Source organism: Mus caroli, unplaced genomic scaffold (assembly GCF_978045245.1).
Source record: "Mus caroli unplaced genomic scaffold, Mus_caroli_1 scaffold_1, whole genome shotgun sequence".
In the NCBI taxonomy this organism is placed as follows: Eukaryota; Metazoa; Chordata; class Mammalia; order Rodentia; family Muridae; genus Mus; species Mus caroli.
This window is the reverse complement of record NW_028227256.1, coordinates 82,738,761-82,763,966: the sequence shown is the minus strand read 5'-3', so window position 1 is coordinate 82,763,966 and position 25,206 is coordinate 82,738,761. Positions and strand designations below refer to the sequence as shown.

Genomic DNA, 25,206 nt, shown 5'->3' with positions numbered 1-25,206 from the left:
GACTGCAATGTACAATTCAGTAGACCAGCTAAGTTCTGAGGCTGATCAGAACGCAGCCCCAGGGTTGCTGACCTACACATCTGTAAAGCTAAGAAATGGTGGTGGGAAATGTTTTGTTCTATGCAAAGGCTGAGAGTAACACTAAATACATTGGAGATGACGGAGTGAGGGTAAATGGTCAGACGAGTAGGGTGCAGCCACCTGGGCCATAGAGCATGCTGTCGGGGCACTGGGAGGCCCTGCAGGAGTCCCTCCCCCCCCAGATCCTGAGTCAGGATAAAGGGAAGTAAGACATTTACATTCACTCAAGATTTGAGCAAGAACCTGAGACCTCAGGGATCAAGATAAATACTTAATGCAGTATTTTAAAAAGTCAAATAAGGAAACTGGCCCATGTGGTAGCTGCTTATTTTATAAGTAAAGTTTTATTGTAACAAAGACCAGGATTAGGGATAGGCAAGCAAGTAGTGCCATACAAGTGCAGGATCCAACCTGCTTTTATTTATTTATTAAAAAGTTTGAGCTGGGCACAAACTTTTAAAAAATAATGACACTTTTAATCCTAGCACTGAAGAGGCAGAGTCAGGAGCATGTCTAAGTTGGAGGCCAGCTTGGTCTACATAGGAAGCACTAGGCTAGCCAGGACTACACAGTGGCACCATATCTCAAAATAAAAACAAACAAACAAACAAAATTTTTACAATTTTTCTTCTTCTCCTTTCCTTTTTTCTTCTTTTTTTGAGGGAGAATCTCAGGGTGCTGTCTAGGTAGCCAGGGACTGTCTGTCCTACTGAGTGCCTAGGATTCATTTGTGGGTTTAGTTAGTTCTGATTCTTGCTGCTTGACTCATTGGCAGATAGACTTCTTCCTGTCTATTCAAGCTATTTCCTGATACTTCCATATCACTTTGAATTTAAAAAAAAGAGATCAAGTTGGTCAGTGGTCCTGCACACCTTTCATCCCAGCACTCAGGAGGCAGAAGCAGGCAGATCTCCAAGATCAAGTTCAGTCTGATCTACTTAGTAAGTTCTGGAACAGCCAGGATCTCACACACACACACACACACACACACACACACACACACACACACACACACACACTCACACTCACACACACACACACACACACTCACACACACACACACTCACACACATACACACACACACACTCACACACACACACACACACACTCACACATACACACCACCTCTGTCTGTCTTGGGGTAAAAAAAGAGACAGATCAAGAACTTCTGTTCTGAAAGAGAACTTTCTTCTGTTGAGAAGAACCCCACTGTGGGACAACAGAGCTAGGCTCAGCTTCCAGGATAGAGACTCACACAATCCACCTGAGGGCTCACAGTCTTTCAGAAGTCAGAACATTTCTCTAATGCTTCTCTCAGTCAGTTTCATTAGAAAATTTTCAGAGTCAAGTGATCAGACCTCTACAGATTACTTTTAAACAGGGTCTTACGATGTAGCTCTGGATAGCCTGGAATTCCCCATGTAGACTAGACTGGCCTTGACTTCACAGGGGTCCATCTGCCTCTGTCTCTAAGAGCAGGGATTATAGGTGTGTGCCACCATTCCTGGCTTAGACCTCCAGGTGACTCTTTGAGATATCTTGCTTGGCTGGAGAGATAACTCAGCTGATAAGAGCTGGTTTTACAAGCTTGATGACCTGAGTTCAATCCCCGGATCATAAAGGTAGGAGGAGAGAAGTGACTCCATAGATTTGACCTCTGACCACTTTTGACCTCAGGGCAGCTACACTCATTCCCAGAAAACATATTTGCATAATAATAACGAAAGTGAAATTAAAACATTTTATTTGGCTGGGCAGTGGTTCTGGGCATGTCAGCACTGAAGAGGCAGAGGCAGAGGTGCAGAGGCGCAGAGGGGCAGAGAGGGGGACAGAGAGAGAGAGGGGCAGAGAGAGAGAGAGAGAGGGGCAGAGAGAGGGGGGGCAGAGAGAGAGAGGGGCAGAGAGAGAGGGGCAGAGAGAGAGAGAGAGGCAGAGAGAGAGGCAGAGAGGCAGAGCCAAAGAGGCAGAGGCAGAGGCGGCAGGCTGATCTCTGAGTTTGATGTTAGCCTGGTCTATAAAGTGCATTCCAAGACAGCCAGGGTCACACTGAAAAACTGTCTCCAAAAAAAAAAAAAAAAAAAAAAACAAAAAAAACCAAACAACCCAAAAGTTGTTTTTGATTTTTTTCCCCCTGTAGACTGGTTCATACCTAATTTCAGCAGAACCAACAGAAGACACTCAAGACACTTAGATTATTTATTTTAAAAAGTAGTCAAAAAGATTTATTTTATTTTCTATCATATGTATGGATGTCTGTGACTGAACAGCAGTGCTGGCTCTGAACTCCTCTGCAGGTGCAGCACACACTCTTTACCTCGGAGTCATCTCTCTAGCTCCTAGTTGACAGTATTTTTTTTAAAGGCATGTGGCAGGTGAATCTGGAGTTTGAAGACAGCTTGTACTATAACAAGTTCCAGGCCAGCCTGGGTTACTTACACAGGGCAACCCTGTTAAAAACAGGTCTATTCCTAGTTTCGGTTTTGGAATGTGAGCTTGGAACAGCCCTTGTAGGAGTGCAGTACAAAGCCTGGGTGATACTTAATTCCCCAGAGAGCAACTCACACCTTGCTTGATGATGTCAGTGTGCTGAGCCTGGGTGCCAGGTTCCCCTCGTCCCTCTACACCACTAACTTTTCTTCTCCCCAGATGACCAGACAGAAGTCTGACTTCAGCTCAGTTGTGGGCTTGAGGGAGAGACTGCTCTTGCTTTCATTCCAGGGGCCTGAAAAGATGACTCTCCCCAGCCTAGGTGTCCGCTGCTCCCACACCAGGCAGGGAAGGGCTGTGCCAGGCACTGGCACCTGTGGAATCCTGGGGGCGTTGGCTGGTGGGCGGAGTGCCTTCTTCATGACCCTCCTTTGCAGCTCATCCCCAGATTTCATCACAGAGCCACTCCGTTCCAGAGCCCTTTGATGTATTCTACACATTGCTGTATTAGAGTTCAGGCACACTTACTTTGTGTGTAAGTGTGGACACAGCACAGGTCCATAGGTGGAGCTAGGAGGTCAGAGGGGGCTTCAGGCCCTTAGCGCCCAGTCTTCTTTCACAAGAGCAGAGAGGGAGGCACATGTTTCTGGAGTGATGGAGATGTGATTGCCAAGGGTTGGGAGGTGGACAGGTTAAGTTCCTCATCTTTCTAAGGTCTTTAAAACTGTATGAAGAAGAGCTGGAGAGACGGCTCAGTGGTTAAGAGCATTTGCTGCTCTTACAGAAGACCTGCGTTCTGCTCTCAGCTCTCAACTGCCTATAACGTCAGTGCAAGAGATTCCAAGACCGTCTTCTGGCCTCCATGGGCGTCAGGCACACACAAGCACACATCTGGCCTCCATGGGCATCAGGCACATACAAGCACGCACACAGATGCAGACAAAGCACTCATACACATAAAATGAAATTTAAAAAAACAAAAACAAAAAAAACCCAAAAAACAACGAAACCCCAGACAACTGAGGAAATGTAGTCTGCTCTATACATTAGATCACACCGTATTCTTTTAAAAGACAGGTGTCACGTAGCCCAGGCTGGCCGCACACTCACATGTAGCACAGGATGACCTGCCTCATGCATTCAGCTCTCATTCAGAGAGGTGAGCAGCATAGCACATGGTTTCTGTGGGACTAAAGATGCAGCCCAGGGCTCTGTGCACTCTGCACAAGTGCTGTTCCCCATGAGCTGCATCTGTGGGTCTGCAGCATATTCTTGTCTTCATATTTATTATTTTTAGAACTTTGTATACGAGCAGTGTGAGCACATTCCCCTCTATCCCCATACCCCTATCACCTGCAAATTTATAACCTTTAGCAAGGTTTATAGCAGTGATTCTCAACCTTCCTAAGGCTGTGACCCTTTAATAGAGTTCCCTGTGTTGTAGTGACCTCCAACCCCAAATCAAATTATTTTCATTGTTTCTTCATAACTGTAATTTTACTGAATTGTAACATAAATATTGATATGCTGGATATCTGATCTACAGTCCTGTCGTTTGAGACCCACAAGCTGAGAACCACTTGTTAAGAGGCAAGGCCACCTTTCACCAGGTACTGGCCAGGCACCTGAGAAGACTCCTGTGGCATATATTCTTGGTCTGAGTGACACTGGCTCACTGGTGTGGCTTCGTGTCTAGCTTGGAATCTATGAAGGCCAGGGAAGCTGAATCTGGAATTTGCCATCCCTCTCAAAGGCTACCCCGTTTTCTTCTGTGGGTGCTAACTGTGACAAGGGAACCTCCTCTCACCAGGAGGGCAGTCAAGGCCTCCCCCAGACCTTCCAATGGCTCGGTCTGAGGAGATGATGCCTGGGCAGCCTGGAGGGCTGGCATGCCTGGGATCCTCGGCTACCCAGGATCTTGGAGACAAGTGTCTCTTCACATCCATCACCTGCACCTGCTGGCTGGTGGAGACCAGGAAGCCAGTGGGTCCTTGGACAACGTGATGGTCACAGCTTGGGAAGGAAGCCATCTTCATTTCCTGATGGACTGGCTGCCTGTAGGAGAGAAGCCAGAGCAACATGCCGGTGCCAAGTGGTTTCTGCACAGAACCCCTCTATCCTGTACAGTTCCTTCTTTCAATCTGCCAAACAGAGTAATGAGAACTTTTTCTCCCAGGTCCTGGCTCTTTGGCCCGCCCAGGTCTTTCCTCACAGGAAGCAGGCCGCCTGGTCGGTTTGTTCAGCGTGCCTCCTGGCAATAACTTACTGTTTGCTGAGTTCATCGGACATATCAAATCTACCGCTCAGAGACTGTACTCCAGGCTTGGGCTATGTGATGCCATTGGATGTGGAGTGTGGCCAGTTATCAGCTATGGGCTGCTGTTATTATTGTGATTATTATTAACTGAGGCTCCCTAACCCTGTGTGGCCTGAAACTCGACAGGGTCAGAGAGGCCTGACTGCTCTCCTCCTGGCTAGGTGTTCTCATGGCCCCATGGCACTGCCTCTGAGTTTGGGAGGAAGGAGCCTGACCTGAACCTCTGCTTTACCATTTATCCAGAGGGGATAGAGAGAGCCCGTGGTAGCTCAGCCATGGCCCATTACCTGGACAGAATGCCAGGGCCTGGCCAGGGATGGCCAGAGACAGGAGGTGTCTGTACCAGAGCTGGCCACTTGGTACTGCTTGACATCTTTGCTCTAGACTTTTGTTCTCCTTGTTGTTAGGAAAGCCCTTGGGAAAGATCCACCAGCTGGGGTGGAGATCAGTCAATGGGCTGAGGCTGAAAGATGCTGAGGAAGATGGAGAGGCTGGGTTTGAGCAGAGGCCTCCCACCAGGAGGTGGATCTCAGTTCTACACCAATCTTACACAGTTGAGCCAGGTCAGTTGGCCTTTGCAACTCCCCCCACCCCTTGTGGGAATCTTATTTCTAAGAGACAAGACCCTCAGGGTGTTACACTACCAGCGTATACACTAGTGGCTGACCTAAGAGCAATGAATAAACAGGAAAGGACAGGTCCCCGGGACAAAGGGAGCATCGGGAAGGGCCCTGGTTGCGTAGAGAAGGGAAATGTCCCTTTCCCATTTGCCTGGCACTAACAGTTCACAGACCCAAGTATAGTACCGCAGAGCTTCTAAGCACAAGCTTCCTCTGAGAATCCCAGCAAGGTGCAGGCTGACTTACTGTGCAGGCCCCTTGTGGAGGATGCAGTGGAAGCCGGGCGGCTGGCCTGTTGGGGGCCACTTGAGGAGAACTGAGGGGCCAGAGACAATGCTTTTGCCTTGAGTGGGTTCTGCTCCACGGTCTCTGGAGTACTGGGTACCCGGGGCTTGCAGGTAAGGGCTGGTACGAATTCCCTGGGAGAAAAAAAAAAACCATACAATCTAGAATCACAGCCTTTTTGTTTTTTTGTATTATTTATTTAATTTATTTTATGTTTTTCTTAGATAGGGTTTCTCTGTGTAACATCCCTGGCTGTCCTGAAACTCACTCTATAGACCAGGCTGGCTTTGAACTCACAGAGGTCTCCTGTCTCTGCCTCCAGAGTGCTGGGATTAAAGGCATGTGTCACCACACCAGGCCTTTTTTTTTTTTAACATTTTAAATATCTTTAGTGTTATTTATTTACATAGATGTGTGTGTGTGTGTGTGTGTGTGTGCTTATGTGCATATATGTGCCTGAGGGCAGGGGCATCCCCTGGAGTTGGAGTTACAATCAGTTGTAAGCTGCCTAATGTGGGTGCAGGGATTTGATTAGGTCCCGTGAAAGAACAATATATATATTCTTAACCACTGAGCCATCTCTCCAGCTCCTACAGTCAGGATAGGACTTGTGAGAGAAGGGTAGCTACTGTCTCTGGGGCCTCTGACAATGTGGTGGTCATTCACAGGGGAAGAGAGAGCAACGAGGAAGAAGGAACACCTAAGGGGTTAACAGGGCGGGGAAAGGGAGGGGCCTGGGAGGATCCCTGCAGTTTATTTGAGACAGGGTCTTACTATACAGCCCTGGCTGCCCTGGAACGTGCCATGTAGACTGGGATGACCTGGAACTCACTGAGGTTCTCCTGGCTCTGCTTCTCCAGTGCTGGGATTAAAGGCATAGATGCACTACCAGGCCCCACCAAAATGTTTATATTATTTATTTATTTGGGGGGAGAGAGCACATGACATAGAACACCATCGACCATCTCTTCTACAATCCTGGGGATAAAATGCAGGTCATCAGGCCTGGCAGGCCTTTATCCATGTGGCCATCTCACCTGCCCACTGGTGGTGACAGTTTGGACTGTACCATCAGAGAGCTGTCAGAAGCAGAACCATAGCCCCCAAAGGGTCTGGATCACAGGCTCCTGATTCCGGGACTACAGTGTTGTAGGAGTGCTATCAGAGTTGTCCGGTCAGAACGTGGGTCCTGGCAGCTTGTACTGGCTAGTTTTGTGTCAACTTGACACAAGCTGGAGTTATCACAGAGAAAGGAGCTTTAGTTGAGGAAATGCCTCCATGAGATCCAACTGTAAGGCATTTTCTCAATTAGTGACCAAGCAGGGAGGTCTCCTTGTGGGTGGTGCCATCTCTGGGCTGGTAGTCTTGGTTCTATAAGAGAGCAGGCTGAGCAAGCCAGTAAAGAACATCCCTCCATGGCCTCTGCTTCAGCTCCTGCTTCCTGACCTGCTTGAGTTCCAGTCAGTCCTGACTTCCTTTGGTGATGAACAGCAGTATGGAAGTGTAAGCTGAATAAACCCTTTCCTCCCCAACTTGCTTCTTGGTCATGATGTTTGTGCAGGAATAGAAACCCTGACTAAGACACAGCCCTAACAAGCTAAGCATGGTCAGTAGTCCTTAGTAGGGCTATTAAAGGTAGGAGCAATAGTGAAAAGCAAAGAAAGATTTACTCAATATGGTCATAATATGGGAACAAATAAAAAGGACCAGTGGACACCCAAAACCCTGAGCCTGTCCACAGGGTCCTGATGTGGTTTAGTTTTAAACAGAGGGCAAGAGGTTTACATAGTTAAGCAGTTCTGGTCAAGGAGTGGTCCTGCCCATCACCACTCCCCTGTCGGCTCTGGTCTCTCTTGCAAGGTGGTCTGAAGGTTGTCAGAATCTCCTTCGGGGGAACTACTAATTCTTTGGGGACCATTGTGTCTCAATGGTCTGGAAGGCACAAGTGTCTCAAAATAGATTTTAAAATGGGGCTGGGGAGAAGGGAGAGGGACACACAAGCACTCTCGCACATGCATGCACACGAGTAGATACATGTGAAAAAATAAAGGTCTCCGCATCGGTGGCTGACAGTGCAGGTATGGCTGGCTATTGTAATGGTTGTTTATTCTGAAGGGTTGGGAATGCCTACCAGGGTCACCTAGCAGCCAAGAGTGGTTAAGACAAAGCAGCTGTAGTCAGCCAGGTTGGGTCGCCATAACCTTGAGGCTAGAGTAAGGACTGGTCCATCTAGATCCACGAGTGTGTCCTTACTGGGCTAAGGAAGACAGGCAGCCCCTAGAAACAGGTAAAGCTGAGGAGACAGTCTTCTCGGGCAGAGAAGTACACAATGCTCTAACACACCTACACTTTGAAGGGGGTGGCGTCCAATTTCTACCCACAATGAGAAGGCAGACATAGCCAGGTTGTCCAGCTTCTCCCAGTGTAGAGATTTGCTTCCACAGCACAAGGGAGCTAATTTTAGGAGTGGTAGTCAGGAAAGTCTTGCTGATACTGTGACGTTGAATCCTCAAAGAGCCCTGCTACGCAGGTGTTCCTTTTTAGCAGATGTAGACTGAAGGTCCAAAGTTCAGGAAGCTTCCTGAGCTCATCGGCAGGCAGTGACGCCAGGAGCGGAGAACAGTCGCTTCCCAGCTGTCTCCCACTAATTCCCCACAGCTCAGTGTCGTCAGATCAGCACTCTGGGGTCTGGGTTCCACTGTCTCCCAGAAATGGCCTGGGGCTGGGCAGAGCGCTCCCAGCCCATCCTGTCTTGCAGTCACAAATAGTGACACACACACACACACACACACACACACACACACACACACACACACTGAACTCTGTTTTCTCATCTTGAGAGCCCGGCTCTCACTATTTACAAAAAGTGTCCTTTTTCCTGTGTCTTAAAGTAGTGAAGACCGGGGACTATCAAACTCAACGTCACCATTAAACGAGCTCACTCCATACCGGCTTACACACAGCTCACCAACCGCAGTCTTCTCTGTCCTAAGTGCATGCCTTAGAGTGTGAGGTACACATGGTTTGTGTATCCAGATGGGTTTGAGCTTGCAAATGGGGGCTCTTAAACTAGTATAGATATGGGAAGAGACCGTGGGACCCATCACCCCCACCCCCAATAGCAGTGGTGGATATGTTCCCTGTTGAGATGTGAAACTCATGACCATAGAAAGCTGGAGACATTCTTCCTAGAGAGCCTCAGGGCCTGCTCTGCCCTTCTTGGGCTGGTGACTGAGCATGAATAAGCTGCTCCATCTGTAAAATGGTTAAACATGGAGGCTGGGAGGTGGCCCTGAGGTTAAGAGCACCTCTTGCAGAGGTCTTGGGTTCAGTTGTCAGCACCACATCAGGAAGTTTATAACTACCTGCCGCTCCAGCTCCACGGGGATCTGACACCTCTAGCTTTTTTGGGCATCTGAATTCTTTTTTTTTTTTTTTTAAGAGTTTGTTTATAGTGAACTTTATTAGCAAACACACAATAGGCTGTGAGCCTTATATTACCTGGAAAATAATATATTTTATAAAATAATATAATATCTCTTACCCATTCTGAGGTGTGCTTTTTCTTTTTTTTTTTTTATTTTCTTTCTCAGTTGCCTTCTCTTTTTTTTTTAATTTTTAATATTTTTTATTACATATTTTCCTCAATTACATTTCCAATGCTATCCCAAAAGTCCCCCATAGCTCCCCCCACTTCCCTACCCACCCATTCCCATTCTTTTGGCCCTGGCATTCCCCTATATTGGGGCATATAAAGTTTGCAAGTCCAATGGGCCTCTCTTTCCATTGATGGCCGACTAGGCCATCTTTCGATATATATGCAGCTAGAGACAAGAGCTCCAGGGTACTAGTTAGTTGATCATGTTGTTCCAACTATAGGGTGGGCATCTGAATTCTTACATGCACAGTCGCACATATACACATATAATTAAAAATAATAAAGACAGCCAGCCGTGGTGGCACCTGCCTTTGGTCTCAGCACTCGAGACAGACACAAGCAGATCTTTGTGAGTTTGAGGTCAGCCTGGTCTACATATCAAGTTCCAGGTCAACCAAGGTTACAATAGTGAGACCCTGTCTTTAAAAAAGTTTAAAGAACATTGAGGCTGCATCGGAGTCCCAGGCATAGGCATCCCATAAACGAGGGTTACAATCTTGGAGTTTCTTAGGAGGAAACTGTGGCCTTATTTTTTTTTTTTTTAAGTTTATTTTTACCTCTATAACTGTCTGGCTGTCTACCTATATATCTTGAGACAGGATCTTGTTTATCTACCTACCTAATACTTATATATCTATTTAGATACTATATGTGTGTGTGTGTGTATATGTATATGTGTGTGTATATGTATGTGTGTATATATACATATACATGTACATATATATATTCTGATTTTGTTATTTTGTTGCTGGCACAACACTTAATTTTTAAAAAAAGATTTATTTATTTATTGAATATATGTGAGTACACTGTAGCTGTCTTCAGAACAGGGCATGGGGTCCCATCACAGATGGTTGCAAGCCACCATGTGGTTGCTGGGAATTGAACTCAGGACCTCTGGAAGAGCAGTCAGTGCTCTTAACCGCTGAGCCATCTCTCCAACCCCCACACCACTTAATGTTTAAATTGCGGTAAAATACACACACATGTCCAGTGTGTCAACCATCTGAAGGTGTAGTCTCACTTAGAGAAGGTATGACTATGAAGCAAGCAGAGTTACCCAGGTCAACAACACAGAAAGAAGTGAAAATTGCCCTTGTGAGCCACACAAGTCCTGCAATGGCAGAGGCACAGCTGGTGCTGTACTCCTGGGCCTGTCCTCAGTCAAGTCCGGAGGCAGACTGGCCAGTCCAGGCATTTAGTCTGGAGCCAGTCCTCAACGGCTGCAGAGGCTGGCCAGTATTGACGCTGTGAGTCACGTAAGTGGAGCCAGGGCTCAGCAGAGGTGATAGGCAGAAGACATGGAGAAGGGAGAGAGGGGCCCTGACATCAGGGTGCAGGGAGCTGTGCCCTCCTCCCGGCAACAGGAGAGGACACTGGCCTTCCGCAGGGGGAGTCAGAGGAGATGGCTGTCTCTCCGTGTCAATTGGGCTTGAGGATAGGATTTGGGTTTCCCCAGTATAGTGGGATTAAAGCAGATACCCAGACTGAATCAAATTGGAACTTATCGGCTGGGACTTAGCTAACTAACTGCCTGGGAGCCTGAACAACAAGAGATTACCTTATGCCAGTAAAAGTAAGGAGGTGAGCAGGAAGCCTTTGGACTGAACTTGCTCCCTCCCTGGCTTTCCTGCAGGCCCCACCTTCACAAGAGTCCACAGCTTAACTCTCTCTCTGTCTAGATAGGTGTAATGTCTTTTGGAAGAGCTTTGACTCACATTGTACGACAGCCATTGGAACTCTGCTAAGTAGCTCACCACCTTCCTGGGTCAGGGAAAGATTCCTCAGGCAGGAGCTCCCTCTGGCTGGCCCTTCCTACTAGCAGAGGAGGACTGAAGGCCTGCTGGAGCATCAGGGAGGCAGCCCTTGGTAGCACCCAAGACCCCACCCCCTCCCCCTTCCGCCAAAGCTCTCCGAGTCTTGGTTGGTGCTGCAAGAGGAGGGTGTGTTGGCAAGGAGTTGTCCTCAACTTCTGTAGGGGTGATGGAAAGGGCACTGCCAGATGCAGAGCAGCCTCTGGGCTCCCCCCGCCCCCATGGTGAGCTAACTGCCTAGAGCTGGAGCCAGGAAGTGGCCCTGGGTGGAGAGAGAACAGTCGGACTAGGGCACATTAGAATAGGCAGGAGAAAGGAAGTCCAGGAGGGCACTCACCCAGGACTTACAGAAAGTCATTTGCTTCGGGAACACATGGCAGTAGGACGTATGTGTTCATTGGGAGGTGCCCCGAAGATAGGCAGGAATTTATTAGGGTGCTGTTTATCAATGGGGACATTGTGCTGGCAGAGAAGAGCAATACAAGACACCAGAGAGATTGCATCTTCACTTGTAATTGGAATGCTGCTGAGTCACCCCAGCAGCTGAGCACCCCAGCAGAGGATCCCGTGTCCTCTCCTTATGCAGGCACAAAGGAGGCGCTTAGGGGCTGTTCTCTGCTCAGTAGGTTTGGAACCGGCTCTTGGTTGCTGCTACAGACACTTCGTCCTGAGAATAATGAGACCTAGACAGTGGTGGAGATAGGTGGGGAACAGGAGAGAAGAAAGCACACTGAGTGAAGGCAGGTGTCTGATGGCCACCAACAATCCACATGTGTGCTCCCAAGATACTGGGCTCTCCTCTTCTGCTATCCTCGGTCTCTGATTCCAAAGTGTCGCTTTTAGCTGGATGTACTAAATACTGTATCTTGAACGGCCATGTTATCTGGAGAGGCACATGAGGGAAGGGGCACAGAAACTCGAGAGATGGCTCAGCAGTTAAGAGCACTGACTGCTCCTCCAAAGGTCTTGAGTTCAAATCCCAGCAACTACATGGTGGCTCACAATGTAATGAGATCTGACACCCTCTTCTGGAGTGTCTGAAGACAGCTACAGTGTACTTATGTATAATAATAAATAAATCTTAAAAAAAAAAAGAAACTCTCTTCTCATACTTAAAAAAACTGCAGCAACTGGGCATGGTGGTGCACGCCTTTAATCCTAGCACTCGAGAGGCAGAGGCAGGTGGATTTCTGTGAGTTCAAGGCTAGCCTGGTCTACAGAGTGAGTTCCAGGAAAGAATGTGTCTTTTTTTTTTTTTTTAATTTATTTATTATATGTAAGTACACTGTAGCTGTCTTCAGACACTCCAGAAGAGGGCGCCAGATCTTGTTACAGATGGTTGTGAGCCACCATGTGGTTGCTGGGATTTGAACTCTGGACCTTCGGAAGAGCAGTCGGGTGCTCTTACCCACTGAGCCATCTCACCAGCCCGAATGTGTGTCTTTTATCTGAAATGCTTGGGATAGAAGTATTTTGGATTTAATTTTAAAACATTTTGGAATATATGCATAGGAATAATGAAATATATTGGGAACAGGATCTGAGGCTTTTTTCTGAGGTGGGGTCTCACTATGTAGACCAGGCTGACCTTGAACTCACAGATCCACCTGCTTCTGCTTCCTGAGTGCTGGGAGCAAAGATGTGCATCACTATGTCTGTCCATGTAGGATCCAACTCTCTCTTCTTTATGTGCATGTGTGAGGGCATGTATGTATGTATGTATGTATGTGTACCACATGTGTGCCTGGCCTCAGAGGTCAGAAGAACCTGTTCGAGTCCCTGGAGCTGGGTTATATATATGGTAGTGAACTGCTTGAGGTGGGTGCTTCAAACTAAAGCCAGGTCTTCTGCTAGAGCAGCAGAAAGTCCCCAGGAGGAAAGCTTGCACCTTCTACTGAATGCTCTCCATGGCAGCTTAGAATGTCAGTGGCTGTGGAGAGGTTAGAGTAGTGCAGGTCTAACCCAGTTTCTCTTGGGATCTTCAGCCCCGGACACAGCCATTTCTTGCCCAATCCACATCTGCTCTAGTATCCTAGACAAATGGATACAACTTTTTGGTATGTATTGACCACATTCTCATTCTCACCCACTACAGGGCAGAGTCACTGCATTGCAGCAGAAACCTGCAGCAGAGGCACCCTGTCTACGGTAACCACTTCCTATACGTTTCCATCAATGTATTTGAAAAGTGCCTTGGTTTAGGACTTTCTGTGTTCTGTTACTATAAAAAGCACAATCAGACTATTACCTCGTTGGTACACTGAATTTGGGTGGCCGCGGTCTGAGTTTCTTGGCCATGGCCACTCATGTTTGACTCTGTAATAGACTCTATTCCCCTTGAGAGGAGCACTGTGGCTCGATGTCATAAGCAGCAAGTGCTTTGAGTTACTGCGCCATCTCCCCGGTCCCAGGACCACATCTTATTGCAAAATTTCATTTATGCCACCAGGGATGATGGCGTACACCTATAATCCCAGCACTAGATGGGCAGGAACAGGCAGCTCTCAATGAGTTCGAGGTCAGCCTGGGTCTTCATAGTGAGTTTTAGGCTAACCAGAGCTACTTAGTGAAACCCTGTCTCAAAAAATAAAACAAAACAAAAAACAAAGAATCATTATGCTTCATGTGTGCATTATATAAATAAATATAATCTGAATGTAATTTTATAGTTTTTAAAGATGGGGTCTTTCCAGGCCTAATGAAAAGTGCCTATAATGCCAGCACTGGGGAGGCTGGGGCAGGAGGGCAGCTGGAGCTTGAGGCTTGCCTGGGATAAACAGTGAGACTCTGCCTCAAAGCAAAGAACTATACAAATAGCAAAACCAAAACACAAAAAATACCGAGTGTAGCTATGTAATTTGAGCTAACCTGGAACTTTTGTACTGTGGGCACGCGTATGCGTGCATGCGTGTGTGTGTGTGTGTGTGTGTGTGTGCATTTGCAGGTGCGTACACAGAGTATATGTTCACGGATACATGCAGGTGCATTCCCACTGGGAGACCAGAAGATGAGAGTATGTTTCCTGTTCTATCTTTTCCACTTTATCCTCCAGATACTGGGTCTCTCAGTGATCTGGAGCTCACAGTTTTTGTTATTAGTTTTGTTTTTGTTCTTGGCTACAATGGCCGGCTAGCAAGTCCCAGCAATCCTGTCTTCTCCTCCCTCCTCCCCAGCATGGAGTTAACAGGTGTACAAAGCCACACCTGCCTTTTACAGGGGAGCTGGGAACCCAAACTCAGGTCTCTATTGTGGCGTAGTCCTACCCACTGAACTATCTCCAGCCCTATGCCTGGCTCTCTTGGTCTTCCTGTCTCTGCCTCCTAAGTACTGGGATGACCGGCCACGCTATTTGCAAAGCATAAATGGTTCCATCCTGCTTCAAACGGCTCTTAATTTTTTCTTCTTTCTCTTTTTTCTCTTTCTCTTTCTCTTTCTCTTTCTCTTTCTCTCTCTTTCTCTTTTCTTTTTCTTTCTTTTTTTTTTTTAAAGATTTATTTATTTATTACATGTAAGTACACTGTAGCTGTCTTCAGACACACCAGAAGAGGGAGTCAGATCTTGTTACGGATGGTTGTGAGCCACCATGTGGTTGCTGGGATTTGAACTACGGACCTTTGGAAGAATAGCCCTTACCTGCTGAGCCATCTCACCAGCCCTCTTTTTCTTTTTCTTTTTCTTTTTCTTTTTCTTTTTCTTCTTCTTCTTCTTCTTCTTCTTCTTCTTCTTCTTCTTCTTCTTCTTCTTCTTCTTCTTCTTCTTCTTCTTCTTCTTCTTCTTCCTTTTTCTTTTTCTCTCTTTCTTTTTCTTTGTCTTTTTCTTCTTTTCTTTCTTTTCTTTTTTTTTTTTTTTTTTGAGACAGGGTTTCTCTGTATAGCCCTGGCTGTCCTGGAACTCACTTTGTAGACCAGACTGGCCTTGAACTCAGAAATCCACCTGCCTCTGCCTCCCAAGTGCCCAGCTCTAATTTTTTTCTTAAGAATAAGCCAGATGTGGGTGATTTGCACATCTCTATCCCAGCCCTTGGGAGACTGAAGCATCAGAATTCTCGATATCAAAGCTAGCCTGGGCTACATAGTAAGATCTCAGGTAGTCAGGGCTACACAGTAAGACCCCATCTCAAAAAACTAAACAGGGGGCTAGGAGACTGCTTATCAGGGGAAGTGCCCATTATTTAAGTGTGACTAGAGTTTGAATCCCTAGGAGCCACATAAACATAAATGCCAGGTAGTCATGGTGACCCACTCTCAACCAAGCTCTGTATGGAGGAGACAGAGATGGAAATCCCTGAAGTGAACCAGCTGGCTAGACCACCTGAATGGGAGAGCTCTGGGCTTAACTGAGACCCTGAATCAGCATATAAAGTGGAAACCAAACAAGGAGGCTAGCTGATATTAACTTCATGGCCCACAGGGGCAAGCATGCATACAAGAATAAGGCCCTGACTCCACTCCAAAAATAAAAAAAATATAAAAGAAATAAAGAATCAAGTTCTACTTAACTATAAAGCCAGTTTTCAAAAATTTAAAATTTCGCAGCATTTTGGATTTCAGACTTTTAGATTAGGGATGTTTAAGATATATTTGTAAAACACTCATTTCCTGTCTACATAAGAAAGGTTCTGGGCCCAAGATTAGACATGAATTCTGCATCTGCAGAATCCCCCCTCCCACTCAGCTACTGTTACTTTCCGAGACTCACCATGTCAACCCGTGGTGGCAGGTCTAAAGGTGATGGGAAGGCGAGAGGCAATCAAGGGGATCTTCTTAGGTGCAGCCAGCCAGGAAGCAGCCAGTAAACAATTCAAGGAACAAGCAAGCCCCCTTTGTTGGGACTGGGTGTTAATTGGGGTGATACCTCTCCCAGTGCATTCTTCATGCTTAATATATCTTTTAAAACATTTCATTTATTTTGTGTGCATGTGTGTAGGTGTGAATACACTGCAGCCCATGCATGGAGGCCAGCGTGTGGAAACATTCACTCCTACCATGTGGGTCTGGGGGGTGGAACTCAGGTTGGGCAGCAGGTGCCTAGACTCAGGGACCCATCTTATCGGTTCCATTTTTGAACTTAGGAGCAGGTTCTTGCTATGTAGCCCAGGCTGGCCTTGAACTTGTAGCCTAGTATAATAAATGCATTTTATATTTTAAAGTCATCAGTGTTTCCTCAGTGACTTAAGGCTGGGAATTTGAAGGAGCTTGTAGAAAGAAGATGGGCCTGGTGAGATGCCTCAGCAGGGAAAGATGCTTGTTGCTCAAGATTGGTGACCTGAGTTCAATCCCCAGAAACTACACAATGGGAGAAGGCAAGAGCCAACTCCACAAAGTTGTCCTCTGACTTTCACACGTGTCCTGTGCCTGACACACGTCCTAACCCCACGTTATGCACATATACAAGCAAATTATGTAGTTTGATTTTTTTTTTCCTTAGGAAAAAAGGAAAATTTTTCTATGGAAGAGGAAGAGACAGTGGAAGAAGGGACAGTGAGCTTTGAACTTTATTTCTGGCTCCTCCCAAAGCAATATGTTAGCAAGCCTAGGTCTTGGAAGGTATTGGGAAGGAGCCTGTGTGGCAACTGTGTCCAGATGCTCCTGGCCCATTTGGGCCAGTGGAGCAGCATCAGCATCCAGTGTCTCCAGGGCTGTAGCTTCCTGGACACTCCCCTCTTCTGGGGTGAGGTACTGTCCCTATCCCAAAGACAGAGACAAATGCTCTCTGCCAGCCCTGCTTTCCTGTCTCCTATGTATTCATCCAAAAATGCCTTCTGACAGCCAGGAATGGGGACACAGTGGCAGCCACCCATCTGAGCTATCTCTGAGGATGGTGGCAGTCAGCTGTGGTCATCTGACAGCACATCTGGCCCCTTGACACTGGAAGAAGGACTGTAGCTGCCTGAAGCCTGTGGTCAGGGGTGTGACCTGTGTTTGTGGTTAGGTAGGAGGGAAGGGTGCTTTGTTGAGATCCACAAGGGGGTTGAGCTGAGAGGCCAGGCCAGCAAAGAAGGGGTTGGGAGGGAAATAATATTCCTGGAATGGTCAGAGGGGAGGGGAAGAAGGGACAGTGTTCACTTCCCTCTTCCTACCCTATCCTATCTTGTATAGAACCCCCCACATCTAGAAAGAGCTGAATTCTGTGACTCGCATAATGAGGGCAACTCCATGGGGCATCTGTGCCCAGCGGAAGCTCAGAGGCCAGCTGGGTGTAGTGAGGGGCGTTTCCAGGAGAGCCTTGTGGAGGCCCGCCACTGTGAGAATGGCTATTTTAGGGGAAAGGGCTGTCCTGAGTGGTAAGCTTCGGAAATGAGTTCAGCATTTACAGGAAGAAAGAGGCCCCAGCACAGGAGGGGCAGATTTGGCTGAACAGCAGGAGAGGACCCAGCTAGTGTGTGAGCAAGGACTGTCCCCCTAAGACTGGGACTGTCCCCCTAAGTTCCTTAATTTTGATCCTACCCTCACTATAGGAAACCCAGAGCCAAGGAGGCCCTGAGCTGGTGGACAAGCTCCTCTAAGAGCAGGCAGGAGGGCCATGGCAGACTGGCCATAGAGGTAGAGCCATGCACTGCAGATACCACAAGAGAGGCGCTTCTGTTTACTCGAGATGCCACTGGAGGTAGGGGGTCCAGCAGACACTAGGGTGCTCATTGAAGGCGTGGATGGCAGCACCTCCCAGTCTTTTAGGACGGCCCATGAGGCCTCAGCCTCATTCCTCCAGTGGAGTTTGAGAGCCCATGCCTACCCAACCCACTTAGCTTTATTTCAGTGCTAGAGACTGAATGCCCCCTCTTGAAGTTGCTCTGTCTGTAGGTTATGTGTGGCCAGGAGGCCTGGAGGGCAGGAAAGGGACAAGGTAGGTCCCTCCCTGAGGTTTCCTCAGGTCTGAAGTGGCTGGCAAGGCCTTCAGAGGGGTGCTTTGAGGTTGTGAAAGGAAGCAGCAATAGAGGAATGAAACAACTTCTTTGGTCCCAGGGTCCAGCTTCTGTCTGTGGCCTCTGACCTTATTCCTGAACCGTTTGCTAACGTCATGTTTGATCTCTCTCCCGTCTATCTCACCTGTAAGAGCCTGCTGCACCCCGAAACACTCCCAGCGACTTTCCTTTCCTTCCTTTCTCCCTCCCTCCCTTTTTTCCTCTCTCCCTCCCTCCCCTCCCCTTTCCTTTTTCCTGACCAAATCTTTTTATGTGGCCCAGGTTGGCATCAAACTCCTGATTCTCCTGCCTCAGCTTCCTGTGGGCTCCAATTATAGGTGTTCACCATCAGGTTTGGCGTCTTAACAATTCTTAAAACCATGTCCTCAGTGGCAGGTAGAGCTCTGTGGGCGTGAGTCATGGTCAGGCTGACCAAGGGTACACAGTTAGAGCCTGTCTCAAAATCAAATCTAACCAAACTAAGCCAAACAAATCCAAACCGAACCCAGACCAAAACCAAAACCAACAGCATGAACATCTTTTTCTGGGCTGACAATGCTGGCTCTCAGGTAGGAGGTCCTGACTGTCCCTGATCTCTGACACACTGACGGGTCATCAGATATTCCCACTGGGCATATTTGCCTTGTGTCAGACCCCAGAGGAGCCTCTTTCACTTGTTGACACACATGAGCCCTCAATTTTAAAATTCCATGTATCAGCACTTGGGAGGTACAGGCAGGCAGATCTCTGTAAGTTTGAGGCCAGCCTGGTCTACAGAGTGAGTGCTGGGACATCCAGAGCTACACAAAGAAATCCCGTCTCTAAAAACATTTGAAGAAAAAAAAAAAAAAAAAAAAAGATACCGTATATCCAGCCTGTGGGGGTTGATCCTGGGGACCTGATGTCTAAGAGGAATACCAGGCTCATGACATCCTACCTGGTGATGTGTCCACTGCTTGGGTCCTGGGTCATCTCTCTTGGCCAACCGAGGGCTGCTGTGGGAACCAAGTGAAACTCCTGATGTCCAGCTGGTGAACACTCTCTTGGCTTGTGATCCATAACTGCTGGGGAGAAGACAGAGCCCAGTACACACCTGCCCTGGAGTCTCCAAGGATATCTTTCTTGGGGTGCACAGGCAAGACAGGCACAACCCCAGACTCGTGCATGCCGGCTTCCGGGCCCTGGTCATCATGGGCTTGGGCTTACTGACCCCACATCTTGGGATCCTCAAGACGGGTGGGTGTGGGGGCACAGTGTGGGAACCTCTGCCCCTTCCTGTGCATCCCTCAGTCCCCTCTCAGTCTGCCTCTGGGGAAGCCAATCGTCACAGGACTGTTTCCCTGGGCTCTCCTCAAAGCTGGGAAGCATAGTTGTTTACTAAAAACAAATAAAACCAGGTCTCCTGTACTTGAAATTGCTAAATCTGGTGGTTTTATATTTATAGAAATGGAACAGGGTACTCATGTGCCTGAGGAGCCACCATCAGGCTGAGGCCTCAGCGTGCTCAGAGGGCTAGCAAGTGGTCATGGCCACATTCAGGCTGCCAGGGCATCACGACATTATACAGAGCTTCTGTGGAGGCCTGGACATGGGCCCATGTTGTCTCTGTTTCAAAGTCATATACCCATTCTCTGGCCTGGTTACTGTCAGGGTGGCAATTTGACAGGAAGTGGGCTTGCTTCTTCTAGTCCAGCTTCTTTTCAGCTGGTCCAGTCTTTCTAGTCTCCACATAGAAAACACCTCCGTCCTCATCCTGAGGTATAACTAGTCAATTTCTCCCTCCCTCCCTCTCTCCCTCTCCCCCACTTTCTTTCTCTCTCCATGACAACATGGTTTGTCTGTGTAGCCCTGGGTGTCCTGGAACTTGTCCTGTAGACCAGGCTGGCCTACACAGATCCCCCTGCCTCTGCCTCTCAGTGCTGGGATTAAAGGTGTTTGCCACCACCTAGTCAATGTTTTTAATTTTTAGATTTTCTCTTCTTTATATTAAATATAAAGGAACATGCTCTGTATTTCCCCTCAAATTCAGAGCAAGAGACTTTTTTTATTGACCCAAGCAAGAAAACCATCTCTGATATGGCACGTAAAAGGTAATTTGGTCTATAGTCTCTCTGGGCCTGGAATTTTCTGCTTCTGCCTCTTCTCCAAGAGACCATGGCTGGGTGTGTCTGTGCTCTCTGATCAGTGTGCTGGAACTTAGGGAGACAAAGGCTTTGCACACTGAGTAAGCCCGAATAGACACACACCAGGTGCAGGTTCTGCACCAGAATACTTCCACTCACAGTTTTCCAAGGGTATCACGAGGGCAGGAAAGACCTCCAGGATCCGGGCTTCCTGGGGTCAGGCTACAGGGACAGCATAATGACAGCAGCAGAGAGGACATGGGTGAGTCCCTGCTGAGGCTCTTAGTCCATCCTTCCTGTGATAGTCGATCTTTGTTGTTCATTATTTTTTACTTTTTTAAAAATTTTTTATAGGTATATGTGTGTGCTTGTGTATGCCTTTATAGTTCAGAAGGCATCCGATTCCCTGGAACTGGACTTTATAGGGGGTTGTAGCCACCCTGTGAGTGCCGGGAATCTAACCATCTAAGCCAGTCCAGGTTTTTGTGGTGGTGGTGGTGGTGGTTGAGATAGGTTCTCTAAGGCCTAGAACTCACTATATAGACCAGGCTGACTTGGAACTTAAGAGATCTGCCTGCCACTGCCTCCTGAGTGTTGACATCAAAGGTGTGCATCACTATCGCCTGGCTCTGATGGTTAGCTTTAGTTACCAATTGGACATAGTCTACAATCACATGGGCAGGGAGTCCCAATATGGGTGTGTCTAGATCAGGTTGCCTGTGGGCATGCGTGAGAGAATCCCTGATTGACAGGAAGACTCTCCCACTCTGGGTGGAACCATTCCCTGGGCGGGGTACCCTGGATTGTATTAGAGTGCAGAAAACAAACTGAAGATTAGTGTGTATGCATACTGTATGACTAGCTTCTTCCAGTTCCTCTTCCTTGACTTTTTTTTTTTAAAGATTTATTTATTATCATATCTAAGTACACTGTAGCTGTCTTCAGATGCACCAGAAAAGGGTGTTAGATCTCATTACGGATGGTTGAGAGCCACCATGTGGTTGCTGGGATTTGAACTCAGGACCTTCGGAAGAGCAGTCAGTGCTCTTAACCACTGAGCCATCTCTCCAGCCCTTCATTGACTCTCTTACAATGGTGATTTACAATCAGAAATTGTGAGCCAAGCAAACCCCCTTTTAGCCTTAAGTTGCTTTTGCCAAGGTATTTTATTGAGGCAACTACAGCAGCCGACCTTTCCCTTCAATTCCCCCATCACATGCTACACTGTGGACTCTGGGAGCTCACCTAAGTGACGGTGTACCTCCTCTGTGGCAAGTCCACTTCAGAGAGAGCTGGCATCTGCTCACTTGTGTTTTAAAGGTAAGATTCTCAGGATGTAGCCATAGCTGGACCTGATACTCATTCGTTATGTAGGCTAGTATGGAACTTGCAGCAGCCATCCTACCTCTGCCTGAGTACTAGGATGACCAGGGTGTGCCACCACACTGGGCCTAACCAGTGTGTGGTTGACACTCAAGTTATGACCTGGTAACTGGGGAAGAACTTTCCTCAGGCCAATTAATGTCCAGTGGGAATAGACAAAGCAATGGACAGGATGGGGTCAGGGAGCTTGAGCCATCAGTGCGTCAGGCCCGGGTTGATGAGAGCTGCAGCAGGCCAACAGATGGACTGGCATTAGTGTGCTCAAAGGCCAGGTGACTACAGATGGGCCAGGTTGAAGGGTAGTAGAGGAAAGGTGGGGTCTACACCAAAAACAGAGCAAATGCCCCAACGAAGCAGCCCAGAGGCCCGGCTAGCCGATGACGAAGGAGACGAAGCCTACACGGAAGCGGAAGTGGAAGCCAGAGGGGAGCCTGGGACGCAGGCTGGCTGAGTGAATAGGGACAAGGTAAGGAGCTGACACTTGGAATACTGTCCCAGCCCTTGGAGCAGGCTAAGGTTTGGCATCTATCCGAGAGCTAGGACCAGGCGCTGGGGGTGTGGCTCAGTGGTAAAGCACTTGCCGGGTGTGTACGAGGACTGCAAAACAAAGTACATCCAAAGAGACCCTCATCCTTTGGATCAGCAGAACCAGTGGACATCACTGGATGGTCAAGCTAATACCTCAGGGTGAAGGTATACTTAGTGGGACTTACAACTGCAGACATAGGCCAAATAACCAATGCCTTGGCAAAAGCTCTGAAGTTCCCCATAACTTAAAGGACCCTTGAGCATTCCTCTCCCCCAGGTCACAGAGCCCTTCCTGGGTCAGTGACTAGCTGGTCCCTCAGAATCCGGGCATGTGAGCCTTTGACTTGAACCACTGCAGAGCTGCTGTTTCTCTTCCTGAGATCTGCTTTGCTACTTTGTGGCTTTTCCTATTTGAATGGAGATTAGAGTCTTATCTGGCTTGCTCACAATCCTTTCAATTTCCTTTTGAAAATTAAAAAAGAAATACTCTGTAGGCTTCTGTTTCAAAATGCTCTTTTTCTCCTATGGTAGCTAAAAAAAAAATACTTTTATGCCCCACCAGTTTCTGTTTAAGCGCCACTGACCGGATGCGTCAAAGCACATTTTGACCCCAGGGCTGTCTGTGTGCCCCATTGCACATTCTGATGTCACTGAACCTTCTAACACACGGCCGGCCGGAACTCTCAGCATGAGACTCTGAGATACTGAAACTTGGTCAGAGGCCTATATTGGGCTGGTTGAGATAAGGTAGGGAATGTCCCCCTAGGGTTCGTTTGGCAGTGTGGAGGTGGTGAGACCTGTAGAGGTGGGGTCTAGGGCAAGGTGATTAGGTCAACGAGGCGTTACCTCCTAGGGGAAGGTGTTGATGTAGTTATTGTGGGAATCTCATCATTCTCTCAAAAAGGAATTGCCATAAACTCAAAGAGCAAGCCTGGCCCTCCCTGGCTGCTGGCTTCTTGTCTTGCCATAGGCTCTGGATCACTTGCATGTAAGTGGTGCCATTTACCATGCCATGACACAGAATGAGGGCCAAGAGGCCCTCACTAGTGGTTGAAGTAATGGGATCACTGGGTCTTAGATTTCCTGATTCCTAAACTGTAAACTAAATAAAGTACCTAGCTCCAGGGGCTTTGGAGATAGTTCACTTGGTAAAGCGCACGGGGACTGAGTTCAGTCTCTAGCACCCACATAAAAACCAGGGCACGGTGGTGTCCACCTGCAATCCCAGTACCAGGGAGGTCGGAACAGAACGTTCTCCGAGGCTTGCTGGCCAGTCTAGCTGAGTCAGTGGGCTCCAAGATCAGTGAGAGACCCTGTCTTAAAAAATAAGATGGAGAATGATAGAGAAAGACACCCTGGCACACACAAAATAAAGCACTCTGGGGCAGGCATTTTGCTATAGTCATGGAAAGTGGGCTGAGCCAGAGAGCAAGCTGAGATAGCTACTCTGAGGTCTTGTATTAAAACCTAGTTCCGGGAGCTGCCAGCTGTGAGTGGTAGACACATTGTTTCAATGAGATTTGGAGGATGGGCAGGACACCAGATCTGGCAGCATGACTGGAGGCCTGTGGACTTCTGGGATCCAGGACTGTGGCTGAGGCCAGAGGGCTTCCCAGGAGCAGGCATGCACCTGCAGTCTGCTGTTTCATCTCTTGGATTCTTGAGCCCGTGAGCTCAGGACCGGCTTGGCACCCACAGCATTCTTACATGAAGAGGACGTGCCACACCTAGCAACACCAGGCTTGCCCTCTTTGTAGTCATCTGGATGAGCGACTGGCATGGCCCTCGAGCAGCCGTTTCTGGCTTGTTGGGCATTCTGGGGAGAAATGAGATGGTCTCCTAGCCTGCAGAGAAAAAAGAAAAAAAAAAAAACATTAAAAAAACAAACAATAAATACAGATAACTGACTGATAGCTGACTGCTGAGTAGCACTACAAGAAGATGCAGGAAGTGGCTGTGCCTGAGATTCTTTTGGGAAATGGACATTTTTGTTTAGTTTTGCCTTTTTAAGTTAAAAAAGTCACATTTATTTATTTATTTATTTATTTATTTATTTATTTAATGTATGTGTGTGTGCGTGCATGTGTGCACCACATCACACATATGGAGGTCAGAAGATAACTTGGAGCAGTCCATCATGGGAGAACCTGGCGATTAAACTTAGATCATCAGGCTTGGTGGCAAGCAAGCACCTTTACCTGCTGAGGCACTATTTAATCTGCCTGCTTTTTTGTATTTTTTTGTTTTTGTTTTTTTTTATTTTTTATTTTAAATAGGATCATGTAGCCCAGGCTGGCCTTGAATGCAGTGGCTGAAAATGATCTTGAACTTCGGATCTTCCTGCCTGCCTCTCCCAAGTGCTGGGATGACACCATCTGGCTAAACCCCCTGGGAGGTGATAGCTGGACCTCCTCCCACCTGCTAACACATCAGGAAATCTTAAGAGCTGTGGGTTGCATAGGGTCCCTGATGTGTCCATCAAACAAGACACAAACCTCTTCTCCAAGGATGAGGCTGACTGTGATATCCTATCATGCCAGCCCTGAACAGAGGCAGGCAAGCAGAGGCAACTTCTAACGGAGTGATTCGTGTTGCTGTGCTGGCCCCATGTTGGTGGAAACAGATGGTAGGTTCTGGTCCAGACTGGCCGCACCATACTCAGATTTGGCAAGAGATGGGACTGGGAGAGCTGTCCCTGAGACAGGCAAGCACTCGAGGCTCTGTGGGTCAGCCTGGACAGGTCTGAGGAAGTCTGTGTATATGTGTATATATGTGTGTGTGTGTGTGTAAGCCACTCAGTATCTAGCTGTGCTGAGGTTTTCTGGGGGCTAAAGGGGGAAAGAAGCAGAGGGATTATAGGCAAGGTAAAGAGGAACGAGAAAAGATAGTTATTGAGACCCATGGGAGAGAGAAATGATATTCTGTGCTAGAAGAATCCTTCCATTAGTCATGATGGGTACAGGGTGGCAAGAGGGAATGATGGATGGGAAGCCAAGAGACAAAGGCCCAGAGGGCAGAAGGCAGGGGCAACGGTGAAGGGTGGGGATCTGGCTGGCCTGTTGTGGGGG

The 25,206-nt window shown here is 47.8% G+C and overlaps 1 protein-coding gene across 3 annotated transcripts in view; it reads right to left on the bottom strand.

Moving 5' to 3' along the window:
• Positions 1–2,247: 2,247 nt before the first annotated feature.
• Armc9 (armadillo repeat containing 9) overlaps positions 2,248–25,206 on the bottom strand; it is a 127,553-nt gene continuing 104,594 nt past the window's right edge. Inside the window, exons 22-25 of one of the 3 annotated variants that reach the window (XM_021162963.3) lie at positions 23,846–23,982; positions 19,042–19,168; positions 5,693–5,865; positions 2,248–4,564 (exon numbers count right to left, since the gene is read on the bottom strand). In XM_021162963.3, coding sequence (XP_021018622.1) covers positions 4,542–4,564; positions 5,693–5,865; positions 19,042–19,168; positions 23,846–23,982 — 460 coding nt within the window. In that variant the 3' untranslated portion in view covers positions 2,248–4,541. Of the gene's footprint in view, positions 4,565–5,692; positions 5,866–11,554; positions 11,887–19,041; positions 19,169–23,845; positions 23,983–25,206 lie in introns of those variants that run through there. The other 2 variants (XM_021162970.3, XM_021162986.3) reach the window with 2 other exon arrangements.